At 44.3% G+C, this 18,890-nt stretch overlaps 1 protein-coding gene across 2 annotated transcripts in view; it reads left to right on the top strand.

The window, feature by feature from the left end:
• The first annotated feature begins 16,992 nt into the window (after nt 1-16,992).
• alcama (activated leukocyte cell adhesion molecule a) overlaps nt 16,993-18,890 on the top strand; it is a 37,735-nt gene continuing 35,837 nt past the window's right edge. For both annotated transcript variants that reach the window (XR_013969955.1, XM_080867545.1), the window contains exon 1: nt 16,993-17,229. Coding sequence is in view for 1 of the 2 variants with exons in the window: in XM_080867545.1 (XP_080723671.1) it covers nt 17,172-17,229 (58 nt within the window). In the remaining variant the exon portion in view is untranslated. The remainder of the gene's footprint in view (nt 17,230-18,890) is intronic.

Below are 18,890 nucleotides of genomic sequence, written 5' to 3'. Positions count from 1 at the left end.
CAGACTAAAGTTTATATATATATATATGTGTGTGTGTGTGTGTGTGTGTGTGTGTGTGTGTGTGTGTGTGTGTGTGTGTGTTGCACCTTGGATGTGTACCTAGGATTTAAAGAATGTTCTGTTAGCATCTTTATTTTAAAACTGTTGGAAAAGCTCAGCTATACAACAAGGAGAGTGAGAATTTCCTTTTAGTTCTCAGTTCATTTGATATTGACAAAAGTTAGTCAATTTTGTCTGTTCTTCTGTAAAAAAAACTAAGATTTATTTTTAGAATTAATATTTTGTTTCTAAGTGGAAGTGACAATTTAGTAGTCTGTTTTGTTTGTTCTATTTTCAAACTTAAACGCTTTAGTGGCTGCTTTTTGTTTAGTTTGCAATATTTGCCTTTATTTATTTGAAACTGAAGTCTCATTTTCCTTAAGTACATCTGCCCTGTTTAACTTATTATGGGAAATAAATATTTAAATCAAAACAAGCGGCTGATTATTTCACATTTTACTTGTGAGCAACGGCACATTTAAATCTTACAAATTTAGTTATTTGGCTTATATCGTGATAGATATCGTTATCGCCTGAAATGAAAAAAACATATCGTGATATGGAAAAATCTCATATCGCCCAGCTCTACCTACAGCTGCATTCGGTCCATTTTTCTTCCTCTCTCGTTGTCCCTCCTTGTTCGTCATCGAGTTGGCTGTAGAGCAGGTCATCTGCTAATTGGATGGTTGTTGGTTCAATCTCTGTGTGCTCTAGTCTGGAGTTCTTACCAAGGTGTCATTGGGCAAGTTACTGAACCCCAACTTGGTCTCTGATGCATCCATTGGCACGTGAACGTTAAAAAGCAGAATACAAGCAGAATACACTGTGTATAATGCTTTCAGTACTCGAGTAGAAAAGCCACTGAAGGAGTATGGGACCTGGCACATGTGCTTGGACTGTGGTAGATCATCTTTCTCTGAGGCACATGAGAGAGTCATGCATTGTCTGTCACTGGGAAGGTTAGAAGACCAGATCAGTGTTTCCTCACGTTACTGCAAATATTCCTCTGTCTCAGCTGATTCCTCTTTCCTGCTTGATTCTTTGTCTTCATCATAATTGAAATGGATGATGTGTAGTCCTCTGACACATCTTCTATTTCAGTTTCACATTCTGAAAATTCAAGAAACTTCAAGAAGCCCAGTCACTTTCTCTCCAAGCTCCTCAGACTACCATGTCCTGGATGCCTGAGAACCTACTTGAACATAGTTCAGATTCTTCATCACTTTCCTTCACTTCATAGCCTTCTTCCACTTCTGCAGGTGGCTGATGTGCTTTTTCAGAGAAAGGGTAGCATGTGCTCTAAATATTGACAATATTTTCTATATCTTCTAACCCTGGATCTTCCTGAACATTGATTCTCCCTCCTCATTATACTAGAGGACAATATGTGCTTTGTCCTACTGGTCATTGCTTTGCACAACATGGTAAAAAAAAGTATGCTCATCAAAGTATGCAAATCTCCAGTGCAATGGAAGCTTTTGAGCATACTTTCTGTGTATGTATTATTGTAGAGTCTACCTTACAATACGAAACACTTTGATGCGACTGTTGTTGTGATTTGGTGCTGTATAAATAAAATTTCATTGAATATAGAGCACCTGCCTCCTCATTGTGCTGCCTGTTGTGGTTGTTATGACCAGTGCTTGACCCCACACATCAGTGATCCAAGATCAAAGATGTTTGAAAGCAGTATGGTGTGAAAATACGGCTCTTTGCAACACTTTGTACTTTGGGGTCATTTTTGTCCTACAAGGACCACCAATGTTATAAAATTCAATAAAAACCACATAAATAAATCAAATTACTTAAAACTTATTCCAATCATTCATAGTATAGTAATGAATAACTTCTGTTATTTTCAGACCATTTGATGAATAAAAAACACATTTTTGATAGCAAAAGATTTCTTTAGAGGACAAAAATGACCCGTGGAGATCACAAGGGCTAGAACAATACATGCGTCGCTGGAACTTGAAAATTCAACACTGAAAAGAAAAAAACGACGAAGAAGCAAAGAAGTTATCGACATCTTAGCTAAGATCGTGCCACATTGGGCTTCTTCACTTCTTCACTCGGCAACGCTGTGGACACCCACCATCGCCTTGTGAAAAAAGAAGCGGGCAATCCTCAACAAATAATAGTTCAGTTCACCACTACAGAGACACTTTCTGGAAATCTGACCAAGAATTCCTGGAGGAGGAGGCATCTAGCTCCTTGCACACCCAGGAAGATTTCTCCAAACTAGACTGGGAGGAAAGAGCTGCATTTTGGCCCAAAATGGAGCAAGCCAGAGCTGAAGGGAAGAACGTCTACTACCGAGGGCACGCCGGTTACATCAGCGGAGTTCGGGTATTCCCTGGGTGACTGTCCAGCTATTCACACATTACTCTATGAGTACAATGTGTTTTGCTAACAATACTAAATAAGTTACTTTCTTCAACCAAACTTTAAGAATGCCAAAAGTTTTAAAAAGGCAGGCTCAATACTTACTGTTTATATTACCTATTTGGTACTTTACTATAATAATTTTTATTAGAGGTCATTTGCACTTTGTGAATTCAATTTTAAGGGATTCAGTGTTCCCAGTTTTATAGAGTACTACTATTTATATTTGTCACAGTACTAACAAATCAGCTGGTGTAGCCTTACTATTTAAAAACGTTCATAATAAAATTGATACTCATAGGAAAGGCAATCTGGACATTGGCTAATTTTTGTACTCAAAGTGGATAATAGCTTTCTGATTTTATGTAATGCTTATGGTTACAACAATGTTGCTCAGAACAAACTTTTATTAACTGAAATAGCCAATCACCTAAAAGAACTATCTCACAAATACTCCACAAACAATCTTATATTAGGAGGAGATTTCAATATGGTTTATGACAAATGGCTTGATAGATCACACTCTAAATTCCAATCCCATCATATAAGTTCATTTTTACACAACTTCTGTTTAGAGTTAAGCCTAATAGATCCTTGGAGATTAGCTAACCCACTTGTTCAGTCCTTTTCATGGTTCAAGCCTAATGGCTCGGCTAAATCTCGTATCTGATTTCTGAATAATGCAGAATAATGTAGATGTGGGTGTCTCAGCTGTGTCTTTTTACATTTTGTGTGGTTTGAATAAATAAAAGAATAGTTATATAATAAACATATATAAATAAAAATAAATTTTTTACATCAGTAGTTCATTTTGTGCATAATTTTCTATTGTTGTTGATAATAAATTAATTAAAGCAATAAAACAACCTGAAGAGCCACTTGGGAGCTGAAAGAGCCGGCTCTTTTTAGTGAGTCGAGCCGAAAGAAACGGTTCTCTAAAAAGAGCCAGAATTTTGGTACCTGGTCAAACGAACAGTTATTTTTATAACTTCTGTTCCCTGAAGGAGAGGAATGAGGTACAACACATGACCTCTGGTGCCGTATGCCAGTGAGATAGCTTCCATAATCGAGTGGGACAGCCTCTGTTTAGACAGAGCTCTACCTCTATTTGGATTAGTGAAGCAGACAAACAGATGGTCCCATAAATACACACTCTGAGTGCACTCAATGTAGGTGCGTAGTACACGCACTGGACAAAGAGAATGCATCCTCCTCTGCTCCTCAGATGCAAAAGGAGGGGAGCAAAAGCTCAGCAAGTCAAACTCCATTGAGCTATAAGATGCAGGCATGAAAATAGGCAGCATTTGGACGCAATACGACCTTGTGGCCATGATGAGAGAACTGCGTGCAGGAGGGATGCACAGACAGCACATGAAGGTCACCCACTCACTTTGCCGAAGCCAAAGCAAGATGTAATGCAGTCTTATATGAAATAAATTTCATATCCACAGACTCAGTGGGTTCAAACGGGTGGCTACAAAGGGCCTCCAGCACCAAAGACAAGCACCAAGCAGGGACAATCGACTTAAGCACGGGTCTCTGCCGGCGAACACCTTTCAGAAAACGTATGGCAAGGGGATGTGCACCTGGTGTCACCCCGTCAAAGCCAATATGACAAGCAGATCTAGCTGCTAAAGAAACCTTAATTGTCGAAAATGAAAGGCCCTTATCCAGCAGCTCCTGCAGGAATGTCAAAACATCCACAATAGAGCACTGAAATGGGAGAGTGTGGTAGTCCTGGCACCATTGCTCGAAGGCTCGCCATTTGCAAGCGTACAAGCCTCTAGTAGATGAGGCCCTAGTGCTCTGAATTGTCGCTATCACACTAGGTGGCAAACCTGTAGCAATCAAGTTTAACCTCTCAGCAGGTAAGCATGAAGGCGCCACAGATCTGGGTGCGGATGAACCACTTCTCCTCCTGCCTGAGAGAGGAGGTCCCTGTGGAGAGGAAGCTGCCAAGGACTGGCTGCTAGCAGGCTGATTATCTCGGCATACCACAATCTTGTGGGCCACCAAGGGGCCACTAGAATCAGAGAGAGAGACTGCCGACGCACTCTCTCTAGAACTGGAGATATGCATCGTGGTCGATTATGGAGAAGAACAGGGGGCAGTGAGTATTTACCCTGGAAGCTTACCCTGATTACCCTGAAAATCTGAGCCACTATTAAAGGGTGTAACCTCCATTCTCTCACCAGAGGACCCCCCCAGGAAAGAAGGTCCAGCCCCAGGTTCAGGTGGCCCTGGACATGGTTGGCTCATAGAGACAGAAAAAGAACACTGCACCATAACAGCAGAGAGCGAGACAGCTTCAACAGAGGAAGAGAGCGTGTTCCTCCCTGCCTGTTTATCTAAGACACCACTGTTGAATTGTCCGTCCTGACTAAGACATGCTAGCCCTCCAGGACTGGGTGGAAATGTTTTAGAGCTAAGAACACTGCTAACAGCTCTAAGTGGTTGATGTGCAGCTCGTGCTGGGCTGTGGACCAGATCCCTCTCACTGATGCACAGCGCTCCCCACCTTCTTAGGGAAGCATCTGTGGACACCACCTTAGGAAAAAACGCCCTCCAAATCCGAGAGCCCTGATGCAGCAGCCTCCCTCCAAGGCTAGCACGCAAGACGCGGTTACCCTCAGCCTCCTCTGGAGGTGACGCGATGCACACAGATGGTGAGAGAGAGTCCAGCGTTGAAACGGTCTCATTTTTAACAGTCCAAGTGGCAATACGACTGTCATAGATGCAATCATGCCCAACAACCATAATATCGTCTGGAAACGTAGTCTGCATCCCAGCTGAAACTGAGCGAGGTAGTGATGAAATGCGGCCACTCTGTGCTCCGACAAATATGCGCGGCTGGAAAGCGAGCATATTTCCAAAGCGAGGAAAGAAATCTGCCGACTCGGGATTAGCGAGCTCTTTCGAAAGTTCACAGAGAACCCCAGTGTCTGAATGTGTGACAGAACCAGTGACAGCTGTGTCTCTGCCTGCTCTCTGGAGCAAGCTATGAGAGCCCAGTCGTCTAGGTAGGCTAAGATGCGGATGCGTCTCTCTCTGAGGGGCGCTAGCGCTGCTTCGGCACATTTCGCAAAGGTGCGAGGAGCGAGCGATAACCCAAACGGCAGCAACCGGTATTTGTAGGCTACGCCCTCGAATGCAAACCTCAGAAACTGCCTGTGTTTCAGGTTGTTGCAAACCAATCTCCCGGGCCAACTGCATTCAAGAGCTGTCGAGGGTTAGCATCTTGAACTTGTACGTTCTTAGATACGTGTTCAAGACTCGCAGGTCTAGGATAGGACGAAGCCCTCCCCCTTTTTTCGGAACAACAAAATAACGGTTGTACCAACCTTTGTCTGAATCCGAAGCAGGGACCACTCCACTATTGCTCTTTTCTGCAATAGCGCCTTTATTTCCTCTCTGATTATCATGGCTGCCTCGGGGCCGACAGTCGTGTTTACGACTCTCTGGAAACGAGGTGGCTTGACCCGGAACTGCAACCGGTAACTTATGGCAATGGTTCGCAACAGAGGGGTAAAAGCAGTGTCTCCCTGCCGCTGGACCCCTTCTCCACTCGAAACCACAGCTAGGAGGGCTGAGGTCCAACTTTCAACACATTTCTCTTCTGGGACACCTACTGTACCTCTGTACCAAGTTTCATCCAGATCTACTGTAATATTACTCAGAAATTACAAGAAACTTGTATTCAATTCAATACAGTCAATACAATTATGTCAATTTCAAAAATTCATTAAAAATCGTCCTTAGTAGTTGAGGTTCAACTTTCAACACATTCCTCCTCTGGGACACCTACTGTACCTGTGGGCCAGGTTTCATCTCAATCCGCTGCATCAATAATTGTTTAATATTGATGGATCAAAAGTGCTGCGGAGAGATTCATGACAGGGACTATAAAGAGACAGCATATTTGCTTGTCTTCACTGACTCGCTTTGAAATCCAGATTTTAATTTTGGAATATTAGGTGTACTTGTGGTTCCTATAGAATTTTAAGGTTCAACGGGAATCAGAGTCTTCATCTCTCAGGCCTCTCTTCTGTGGATGCAGCTCACATCATTCTGTACAATACGATAATTTTTAATTCTACAACTGTTTATAACCTGCATAGTTCACATTTCTGTATAGCTGTATATCTCATATTTCTGTATAGTTTTTCATATTTATATCCTTTTCATCACCTGTACATAGCTTTTACTCACTACAGCCTGTACATACTTATAATTATAGCATATTCATAACATACTTCATACCGTGTACATTGTAACATACCATAATAGACCAATTTCTGTAATATACTTACATACCTATATTATTGCTAATATATATTGTAATATATCTATATCATGGCTAAAGCACTTCTTGATGGATGCAAACTGCATTTCGTTGCCTTGTACCTGTGACATGTGCAAATGACAATAAAGTTGAATTCTATTCTATATTAATTCAGAAGACAAACACCCGTCTCTGCTTTTGAGATTAGCATTAAAACCCTCAGTTTTGACTAATAATACAGTTATAGTGGATCAGGTGACCCTGAATCTTCCCTTATTTGTGCTGCAATAAGCCTAGGCTCTTGCAGGCTTCCCATCATGTATGAATTTTTTCCTTCTTTGCTCGTTCTGTGTTTATACACCTCTCTGCATTTAATCATTTGTTAGTATGTATCTCTTGCACAGTGTATATGTTGTCCTGTCTCCTTTTCATCAACCTCAGCCAGTCACAGTAGATGGCTGTCTCTCCTTGAGCCTTTTTCTGCCAGATGTTTCTACCTCTTCAAATTGAGTTTTTCCTTCCCACTCACACTAAATTTTAGCTCATATGGGGTACTTAAATTGTTGGGGTTTCCTTTGTATTATTGTTGTGTTTTTACCCAGCAACATAAAGTGTCTTTAGGTGACTGTTGTTGCGATTTGGTGCTGTATGAATAGAATAGAATCGAATAGAATAATGTACTTCAGACCGGGAGATTGGCAAAATGAATAAATAGGATGACGATTAGGGGAATTGGAGACAGCTGTGTAACACAGCAGGGATACATTGGGAATAAGAAGACAGTGGAAGTAAGACTCAACACAAGAAAGAGACAAGAGGCAACCAAACTAAAACGCAGACTAAGACACACGAGCTTGACACAGACAAAACCATAAACAGACATGAAGACAAGACTGGCTTTAACACTAGAGTGTTTTCACAAGTGTTCCATCCACTTGTGGAACGCCGAAGAAGAACTACACTTAAAAGCAATATGGAACTGAAAACAAAAGAATACATAATGTAAACATATCATCAAATAATCCAGGACTCACAAACAATGATATGATGAACAGAACTATAAAGAACAAAACTGAGAAATGCTTGGTAAACTGACCAAGAACTATGTCATCATGTCATTTTTTAATATCATAGTTAATGTGTCCTGATTTGTAGATAGTGCCATTTTACAAATACCAGGAAATCCAACTGTGTGACAAGCCGGAGTTGTTTGCCTACACACCCACTGACTATAAAAAGGGTCCAGGACTCTTCAAGCTGGGATACAGGCATCAAAGAAAAAGGTTTAAACAGATAGAAAGTCATCAAAAAGGCATTGCCTGTTGTTGCTGCTGCTGTCAGACTTTTTAATTCATCCACTTGTGTTAGACACATATTGAACAGGAATAAACATGACTCACTGCACTCTCTCACTTTGTATGCCACAATGTTTGCTTAGACACCTGTATGCTTATATTGTTTATTATATCCCAGAAACATTAATGTTAAAACTTGTGTTCCTATGTCTATATATAAGTTTATTTTCATATCTCTATATTAATCTATTTATAGCTCCATTCCCTCACTTCATTGTATACAATTGCTTTGTTCCTGCATGAGTGCTATTTAAAGTGGTTTCACACACAGTGCCTCCAGATGAATACAGAGTACTTTTGGACAGCAGAGGCTGGAGAATGGTATTGCTCTCTGTGTGAAAAATAACTACTTATTTGAAATGAAGATGAATGTATGTTGTCAAGGCAAAAAAAAATTTTTCTTTTAAACAGTACATTGCATAATGAGAGTTGGCAGTTCGTCTTGTAATTGGAAGGTTGCCGGTTTGAGCCCCGGCTCCCACAGTCTCTGTCGTTGTGTCCTTGGGCAAGACACTTCACCTACTGCCTACTGGTGTTGGCCTCAGGGGCCGATGGCGCGATATGGCAGCATTGCTTCTGTCAGTCTGCCCCGGGGCAGCTGTGGCTACAACTGTAGTTTGCCTCCACCCGTGTGTGAATGAATAGTGGAATTGTAAAGTGCTTTGAGGGTCTCAAAAAGCGCTATATAAATGGAATCCATTATTATTATTATTATTATAAGATTAGGGAAACCTGCAGTCAGCTGAGACTGAAGAAGTCACTTGGATGAGTGACGAAACTTTTCTCCCATTGAAAACGCTACGTCCAGATGAACAGAATCAACCTGGATGATTGAGCATGCATCAAGACATTCTCCGTGTTGTTTCTGAATTCTTTGTCTCCTTATGAATAATGTATATAATTTTGAATAATTTCATGTAAATTTAAGTCTTATTAATAGAAACTGAGGAAAGAATGTATGTCATGGTCCCTGTGCCCCGCTGGTCGATCCTCTATTGGGCAATATGTTTGTGGTTTGCTTGCTCTCTCTCACTCTCTCTCTCGCCGCAGCAACGCTCATTGCGGGCTCCCGCTGCTGGCCCACACACCTGCTCATCACCGCACCGGCCGCTGATCCCAGCTGATTACTGCACTACTTAGATGGCGAGTCTGCACTAGTCTTCGCTGGATCGTTGAGCTATCAACGTCAGTTAAACTTGTGTATCTGCCAACCTGTATCTTCAGAGCCTTTTGTAATTATCCCGCTAACCCAACATTTTGTGTTTAGATCGTTTTTTTGGAACCGGATTCTGAGAGGAGTGACTGAGGAGGAACTTTTGTACAGAAAGTGTGGAGCACCCTTCCCCCTAACCCTGTTTCCCACGGACCCTGGCGACCCGGACCCGTTTCCCCTGCACGTTGTATATAGCCACTTGGTGATTGTGTTCACTGTGAATAAACGCACTGTTCTTCGCTTAAAGGAATACCCTGGCCTACGCCTGAGTCTCTTTCGGAAACCTTATCAATGTAATTTGTTTTTACACGTCTTGATACTTGGATATGGGGATTAATAGGTAGTTATTTATATATTTTCATTATGTTCTGTATTTCAAACTGTAAATTAAGCTTGTTTGGTTATATTTTTTTATTGCATTCTTGTAACATTTAATACATTTTTGATAACATAAAAATATATCTGAAAGATACCTGCATTTTTCAATACAAAATTCACAGATATTTTCAAAATTGATTTGGCATGCAGTGTTACATTGGTAAAGTATAATATATTGCATTAGAAACTTTCACAGGATCAGTACTGGACTATATCAAGTTCTGTATTGCAAATGTGACTGTGGACAAAAGCATTCGGGTTTTCCCAAACCAAAAACCCTGGATGACCAGTGAGGTCTGCACACTCCTCAAAGACCACAATGCCGACTTTAGGTCTGTTGACAGAGCTCTGTACAGGTCTGCTCGAGCTGACCTGAAAAGGGGTCCCACCTGTCCAGCAACAACACACAAGAGGTGTGGCAGGGAATAATAGACATCATAAACCACAGAGGCAGAACTGTGAAAACAGAAAACCTGAGTGTGCAGCTAGCAGAGGAAACACCACAACAGCAGCATTCATCTGCCTCAGCCCTGCTCCCATCCTCATCCTCACCTGGTTCCTGCACCACTCCATTCACTGTAACGGAGCACGATGTCAGATGTGTGTTCCTAGCAGTGAACCCCAGGAAGACGGCCGGTCCAGACGGAATATGTGGTAAATTGCTAAGACCATGTCCCCACCAACTCACCCTCATCTTCACCAGAATCTTCAATCTCTCACTGGATGAAGCAGCCATCCCATCCTGTCTAAAATCAGCCACAATCATCCCAGTGCCAAAGAAGTCTCCCATCACCAGCCTGAACTATTATTGTCCTGTGGCCCTCACACCGGTAATCATGAAATGCTTTGAGAGACTAGTCCTTCAGCACACCAAGGATTACCTCCCCCCAGAATTCGACCCCCACCAGTTTGCAAACAGATTCACAGAAGATGCCATCACCCTCCACTCGGTGCTGAGTCACCTAGAACAGCGGCAGAGCTACGCCAGAATGCTCTTCATGGACTACAGCTCAGCCTTTAATGCAATCATCCCAAATATCCTCTGCTGACCTTCCACCACTCGCCCATTGAGAGTCTACTAACTTACTGCATCACAGTATGGCATGGCAGCTGCACTAAGGCGGATAGAGCCACCCCCCCAGCATGTTTGCAATGAGTAGGAGATGCTCTGTATCTCACTGTACAACTGTATAGTGACAAAGGTATTCGATTCTTTTCTAAAAATTGCTATAAACAGAGGAACCCAAACTGATGAAAAGTGGCGAATATTTTTTTTTCAAATGACTATTTTTAGTGGATTTTTGATATAGAAGCAGAATGACAGAATGTTAAAAGTGTCATGATCCTGGGTCCTTTTGACCCAGCATTTTGTGTTTTCTCTTCGCGATTTTGGTTCTGTTCTCTAATTGGTGTTTACCCTGTTCCCCCCCGTGTGTTCCTGTTTTATTGTGAAGGTCTGCGTCTTATGTGAGTGTTTTCAGTTTGCCTCCCTGGTCTCGTCATGTTAATCACTCCCAGCTGTGTCTCCCACCTGTGTGTAATCTCCCTGTGTTCTCTGAGTGTATTTAAGTTGTATTTTCTGTCTTGGTAATCGCTGGTTCGTCTGTGTTGTTTCCCCTCGGTCTCCCTGCGTCTCCCCGTATGTATTTCTCCAGACCTCCCTGCATCCTCATTCTGGTTTGTCTTATTAGTTTACCCAGTTTAGGTTTCCGGTTTCATGTTTTGTCGCCACCGCTGTTTGTACTCACACCCCTGTAAATAAACACTCATCTGCACCAGAGCTGCCGCATTTTGGGTCCTATTTCATATTCCACACGGCTTGCCCCGGCAAACCGCGACAGTACGAACCAGCCACCATGGACCCAGCGGCAGTGAATCCGTCCGAGGAGCTCCAGGACGACATTGCGTACAATGTGGAGATTCTCCTCGGGCTATGGCTGGAGAACCCTCCAGAGGAGCTTCGTCGTGCCGTGGAAAGTCGGCTACAACGGCTCTTTTCTGGCCTGCCATGGCTTCTGCAGTCGCTTCCTCCGACCATGCAGGCTTTTCTCCGGCTCACACCGCGCCTTCTCTCAGCCACTCCTGCCTCGCTGCCCGACTCGCCGGATGTGATCTTGCCCGGCCCGTCGGAGCCGTCTGCGGGGAGGAAACGCCGATCGCGCCGCAAGCGCGCCACCCCACAGCCGGACGTTCGGGCTTCTAAATCGCCGGCTGTGGTGAGTGAGGACTCTTTTTCATTTTCGGACTGCATGACTGTTCATTCAGGGGCTGCGTTTTGTGTGGCGGATGTCAACGCGAGCTGCTTATCGCCTGTGCAGCTACCGGCAGCTAAGTTAGCTCCCCCGCAGCCACTCTCAGCTCGGTTAGCTCCCCCGCAGCCACTCTCAGCTCGGTTAGCTCCCCCGCAGCCACTCTCAGCTCGGTTAGCTCCCCCGCAGCCACTCTCAGCTCGGTTAGCTCCCCCGCAGCCAGTGCTCCTCTCAGCTCAGTCTCCTGTGCCTCCTTCAGTTCATTCTCCTGTGCCTCCTTCAGTTCATTCTCCTGTGCCTCCTTCAGTTCAGTCTCCTGTGCCTCCTTCAGTTCAGTCTCCTGTGCCTCCTTCAGTTCAGTCTCCAGTGTCCCCTTCAGTTCAGTCTCCAGTGTCCCCTTCAGTTCAGTCTCCAGTGTCCCCTTCAGTTCAGTCTCCAGTGCCACCCTCAGTTCAGTCTCCAGTGCCACCCTCAGTTCAGTCTCCAGTGCCGCCTGTAGCGCAGGCCCCAGTAGCTCCGGCCCCAGTAGCTCCAGTGCCGCCTGTAGCGCAGGCCCCAGTAGCTCCAGTGCCCCCGCTACCCGTAGCTCTGGCTCCAGTATCACCGGTTTCACTCATTCACTCCATGCAGGGAGAAAGTCTAATTTCACCTCAAGGTGCTTTTCATGGTTCAGCCGCCATTGGCACAGTTTGCCGCTCCAGGGCTTCCCCAGAGGCTAGGTCTCAGTCCCCGGCTGATTCTGGACCCCTGAAGTTTATGCAGCCACCTGAGAACTGCACCATGTCAGCGTTGCCTGGGCAGAGCCAGTGCTCAGTGCATCGCCAGTTGCCTTCGTGTTTGCCAGAGGACTCCATGACTGCTGGCTTAGTGGTGACTTCTGCTGGAGGGTCCGTGGGACCGCTCCGGCCTTCGTCTCTAGTCTCCGCTGGAGGGTCCGTAGGACCGCTCCGACCTTCGTCTCCTGTCTCCGCTGGAGGGTCCGAGGGACCGCTCCGGCCTTCGTCTCCTGTCTCCGCTGGAGGGTCCGAGGGGCCCGTTCAGCCTCCTGCCTCCGCTGGAGGGTCCGAGGGGCCCGTTCAGCCCGTCCAGCCGCCTGCTGTAGCCCCATCATCATCCTCGCCTGCTGCAGCTCCAGGGCCTTCAGCCTCACCTGGTCCAGCCTCCGTGTCTTCAGCCTCGCCTGGCCCAGCCTCCGTGTCTTCAGCCTCGCCTGGCCCAGCCTCCGTGTCTTCAGCCTCGCCTGGCCCAGCCTCCGTGTCTTCAGCCTCGCCTGGCCCAGCCTCCGTGTCTTCAGCCTCGCCTGGCCCAGCCTCCGTGTCTTCAGCCTCGCCTGGCCCGGCCTCCGTGTCTTCAGCCTCGCCTGGTCCGGCCTCTGCCTGTGCTTCGCCTGGTCCGGCCTCTGCCTGTGCTTCGCCTGGTCCGGCCTCTGCCTGTGCTTCGCCTGGTCCGGCTTCAGCCTGTGCTTCGCCTAGTCCAGCCTCTGCAGCCTCGCCTGGTCCGGATCGCCATCGCCTGAGTCACCGCCGTTGCCTTCTGCGCGGTCGGCCCCCTGAACTGCTCCATCGTCTCCCTCGTCGCCGCCGTTGCCTTCCGCACGGCCGGCCCCCGGACCCTCTTCGCCTGAGTGGCCGCCGTTGCCTTCCGCACGGCCGGCCCCCGGACCGCCATCGCCTGAGTGGCCGCCGTTGCCTTCCGCACGGCCGGCCCCCCGAACTGTGTCCACGTCGCCGCCGTTGCCGTCCGCACGGTCGGCCCCCTGAACTGTTTGGACTCCTGTGCTGTCGGCCCCCTGGCCGGCCCCCTGAACTGTTTTGGACTCCTGTGCTGTCGGCCCCCTGAACTCTTCTGTTTTGGACTCTGTTTTTTCCTGTGTTCTGGTGTGCTTCGTTTCTTTTGGTTTTGGACTAGTTTTTTGTTTTTGTCTTTTGGCCTTCTGGTGCTCCGGTTTTGTTTTGCTTCGAGCCCTCCTTCCTGGGCCCCCGCCGCCCGCCCTGGTCGGGTTGTTTTCTGTTTTTTCTGGCTGTTTTGTTTCTTGTTGGGCTGTCTGGGGCCAGCCTTTGAGGGGGGGGTACTGTCATGATCCTGGGTCCTTTTGACCCAGAGTTTTGTGTTTTCTCTTCGCGATTTTGGTTCTGTTCTCTAATTGGTGTTTACCCTGTTCCCCCCCGTGTGTTCCTGTTTTATTGTGAAGGTCTGCGTCTTATGTGAGTGTTTTCAGTTTGCCTCCCTGGTCTCGTCATGTTAATCACTCCCAGCTGTGTCTCCCACCTGTGTGTAATCTCCCTGTGTTCTCTGAGTGTATTTAAGTTGTATTTTCTGTCTTGGTAATCGCTGGTTCGTCTGTGTTGTTTCCCCTCGGTCTCCCTGCGTCTCCCCGTATGTATTTCTCCGGACCTCCCTGCATCCTCATTCTGGTTTGTCTTATTAGTTTACCCAGTTTAGGTTTCCGGTTTCATGTTTTGTCGCCACCGCTGTTTGTACTCACACCCCTGTAAATAAACACTCATCTGCACCAGAGCTGCCGCATTTTGGGTCCTATTTCATATTCCACACAGCTTGCCCCGGCAAACCGTGACAAAAAGAAGTTACTTTTAGTCACTCTAAGCTGGGCATTACGTTCTCTAGCTGTTCAAAGCCATGGAACTTTAGACTTTCCAAGCAAATAATGATGGCCATACTGATGTTCATTTTCATTTTTATGATGTTTCTATTTTTACATAATTCCTCCCACATAGCAAAATTTGTATGGCCCGGATCTGTCCCACACATGGCCTGCGTACCGCAAAGAATGACGGCCCTATGGTGGCCCAGATCTGGTTCATGTGTGGGCCACACATGAGCCAGCACAAGGCTAGTTGCAGACACACTGCTGGCCCTGTGCTGGCCCAGAACAGTTTCAACCCTCGCCCCTGATGTCAGCCTAATGTGTACCTTAGCCATGTAAGCCATGTAATAACAACATGTGCTGGAACATAATAGTGCAAAAGTAACATGACGAAACTCTGTTCAGACAGTGAATGGACTGATTCTTATATAGCGCTCTTTTACTCACCCATATTACTCAAAGTGCTCTATACAACGATGTCACATTCACCCAATCAGGCCAGATGTGGCATGCCATCACATAAACAGTGCCATCTTACCATGCCAGAAGTCAGCCAGCAGTGCCGGCTTGACACCAGATCCAGGCAAGACCCATCTGCTATGTGGGATGACTTGTTCTTTTGGTGTTTTAGTTGTGGATTATGTTTGGGCTGTGTCTCTTGCCCTTTCAGTATTGTTTTCTTGTGCTTCTAAGTGTCCCTTTGTTTCTTTTTAGGTTATGTAGTATGGGTTAGGGATGTTTTGTATGTTGGTTTTGTTTAATAAATCCGCCTTTTGGATTATTCCCTGATGTGCCTGGGTTCTGTTACTTAGTGTCACTTCGAAAGGCACACAGCCAGCATTGACATATAATTGTTCTTTCAATTTTTGATAAAGATTACAGTGAATTGAGATGTAACTTGGCCCAGAGGTACAGTAGGTCGCCCAGAGTAAGACTGTGTTGAAAGTGTATTGAATTCAATATACATGTCCTTTAATTTTTGAGTACTATTACAGTAAATCTGGATGATATTTGGTACAGAGGTACAGTAGGTGTCCCAGAGGAGGGATGTGTTGAAAGTTGGACCTCAACTACTAAGGATGATTTTTAATGAATTTCTGAAATTTCCATAATTGTAGTGTATTGGCTTTATTGCGTTGAATATGAGTTTCTTGTCATTTCTGAGGAATTTTACAGTAAATCTGGATGAAACCTGGCACACAGGTACAGTAGGTGTCCCAGAGGAGGGATGTGTTGAAAGTTGGACCTCAACTACTAAGGATGATTTTTAATGAATCTTTGAAATTGACATAATTGTAGTGTATTGGCTGTATTGACTTGAATAAAAATATCCTTTAATTTTTGAGGAATTTTACAGTAAATCTGGATGAAACTTGGCACACGGGTACAGTAGGTGTCCCAGAGGAGGGATGTGTTCAAAGTTGGACCTCAAATACTAAGGATGATTTTTAATGAATTTTTGAAAATTGACATAATTGTAGTGTATTGACTGTATTGTGTTGAATATAAGTTTCCTTTAATTTCTGAGGAATTTTACAGTAAATCTGGATGAAACCTGGCACACAGGTACAGTAGGTGTCCCAGAGAAGGAATCTGTTGAAAGTTAGACCTCAACTACTATGGATGATTTTTGATGAATTTCTGAAATTTAGGCTGTTCCATTGTAATTTGTGTGCGCGCATGCATGTGCGCGCGGGTCTAGGCTTTCAAGCGAAAAGGCGCTACCGTAAAGACTGGTGTAAGAGCGCGGAGAGAAGCGGCTGGCTTGACCGCGGCTCACAAATGACGGCTCATTCATTCATTCATTTATGAAATTCCAATGTTGCAAGGACAATATGTATAATGCTTACCGTTTAATAAAGAACACTATCCTGAAATGCAAAAAATTCAAATTGCTGGATCGGCGGACAGAGACGCTTTCTCGCAAGTTAAGTAGATTTTTTTAAGGCGTTTTTTTCCGAAGTCGCAAAAAGTATAACGTCACAACAAAGTGATTGTTCACTTGCAATGTTTAACCTGGAACAACATTTATTATGATGACGTGGGAACAACACCGACATGAGGATATCAGATCGTGTTACAGTCAACAATGTACATTTCAATACAATGCATTCAATACAATGCACAATGTACATTTCAAATTCCTTTAATTTTAAATATGTTTATATCGTCTATCCTGTAAAATAGTCAGATGTCTATTCATATTAATGTACAGAATTCACCTGCTTGCTGCTACTACTGCACATTCACCCAATGTATATACTATATATATATTTAATGTTCTTCCTCTACCCCCCCCCCCCCCGCCCCACAATTTTTTGCACATGTCGAGGAGCGTGTCAGGCTACATTTCACTGTGTTATACTTGTATAACTATGCATGTGGCAAATAAAGAATCTTGAACCTTGAACAATGAAGCAAAATCCCCTAAGAGTCTCCTCCTCCTCCCCCTCCCCCTGTCCTTTCGTCAGCTTTTCCGTATTCCACCTGCCCGGCCTCCCAGTTCAAAACGCATTTCGCTGGACTTTTCACTCTTAAACTGTTGTGAACAGCAGTGAGAAATCTGCCGACCATATTTGTAAACCTTGGTTTGGTTTCCACTGGTCATTACTTGTCTTGCTGGTCATCCACCAACCCCACAATCTTTTCCCCTTTTTTCAAAACGATGGATACTGTCGCTTTACTTTTGCTGTTTGTGGTCAACGCTGGAACGCTGGTTCAAGGTAAGCTTCGCTAATAACGTAACAACAACAACAACAATCTTTATTTATAGAGCACATTAAAAGCCAGGGGCATGCCAAAGTGCTTTACATGAAACAATAAAACAATAAAATGATTTACACTAAAACATCAGAATCATATAAGTGTGGGATTATGTTCACAGATAAAAACCACTAATAGGAACAGTCAATAGCACACAGCTGTAGGAAAGAAGAACTGTACCATCATACACGTAGTAGGAATACCTCCTAGCATGGTTAGACAGGTTAGAGTGCTGATGTTGATTTGGCACAAAAATACAATACAGACTAATGCAGTACTAATATTTCTTATAACTAAATGCCAGTTAGCGTAAAATACAAATAACTCACCAGCTGGGTGAGGAAACCGAGACATGCTCGTGACTGATTTTCAGTGTTGGGCTTCCCACTTTACCTTTTTTTTTTAAATAAATAAATAAAAGGGAACTATTTTATGTTAAATGGGTAAAGCAAAGGAACCTGTTTTGTGTGTGTTTGTGTATTGTTTGATATACCCGAGTAGGTTAAGAAGAAGCCAGAAATACTTTTACTTTTATGTCTTTTGTCATGTAAGTCAGGGAGGTCTTGAATTTTTGTACTATATAAGAATATATATATATATACACACACACAGCAGAAAGTCCCCGGACTTTCTGCTGTGTATTTTCACGGCAGAATGAAAAAGCACCTGACTCGGTGACTCACCACTAGAGCATGAACAGTAGCTGAAATTAGAATCGGTGAAACTGAAACTGAAAATAAATGAGATCACTGCTAAACACACAAACATGAACACTACTCATATGATGCCTTGTAATACACTGGTATCACTTCTGCCCTGTGGTGTGTTAGGTAGTTTCCATCTTGAAATGACGTTAGCTTAAAGTCATTTGACAATTACAAGTGAGTGTGACTAAACAAGAAGTAAAACACTGTTTTTGGCCAAATCCCAGTGGAGGAGTAGCAGCTTTTAATATACAAAAAAAAAAAAAAACAGTTCCTCCCACACTGAAAAGAGGAAACTGGAGAAATCCAAACTGAATGGACTTGGACATCCAGGATATTGATAACGCAGTTGTACTGACAGCAGACTGACAACCTACACTTACTATAGTTGAACAGAGAGATCAATGTTGCCCTTTGGGGCCCTTATGTGTGTGGGGGGTTTTGTTGTTTTGTTTTTTTATAACATCTTGGCCCATACTCCATACCAGCGATGGTAATATACCATTACTTCCTGGCGGTAATCCTAAGCCTCATGCAGCATGAACCTCTTTCTTTTTAAAGCTAAAAGCCACCTCTGTGCTTGTAAAACCATCTGTGGTACACTATGAGGCTTCACATGTGATATATGATGACTCTAACGCTGTCAAGCTGCTCAGATTTTCAGTGTTGTGAAACAGAAATGCTCCATGCATTACACAAACTTCTAGTGTTTCACATGTATATATTTTAGGCATATTACCAGTGAATTTTAGTCCCATGTCACAGAATATTAAGATCTTTTAGCCCTTAGAACTAAAGACATGATTTGGAGAAAGAGACTTTGTCCTATCTGTGATGGCACACAGATCCTTAGAGAGTAGAGTAGATAATTCTTCTATGTGGAGCTTGCTAATATTTATTTGCTTTATCAGAATCAT

This window comes from Rhamphochromis sp. 'chilingali' (genome assembly GCF_963969265.1).
Source record: "Rhamphochromis sp. 'chilingali' genome assembly, chromosome: 19".
Lineage (NCBI taxonomy): Eukaryota > Metazoa > Chordata > Actinopteri > Cichliformes > Cichlidae > Rhamphochromis > Rhamphochromis sp. 'chilingali'.
This window is presented reverse-complemented; position numbering and strand designations above follow the sequence as displayed.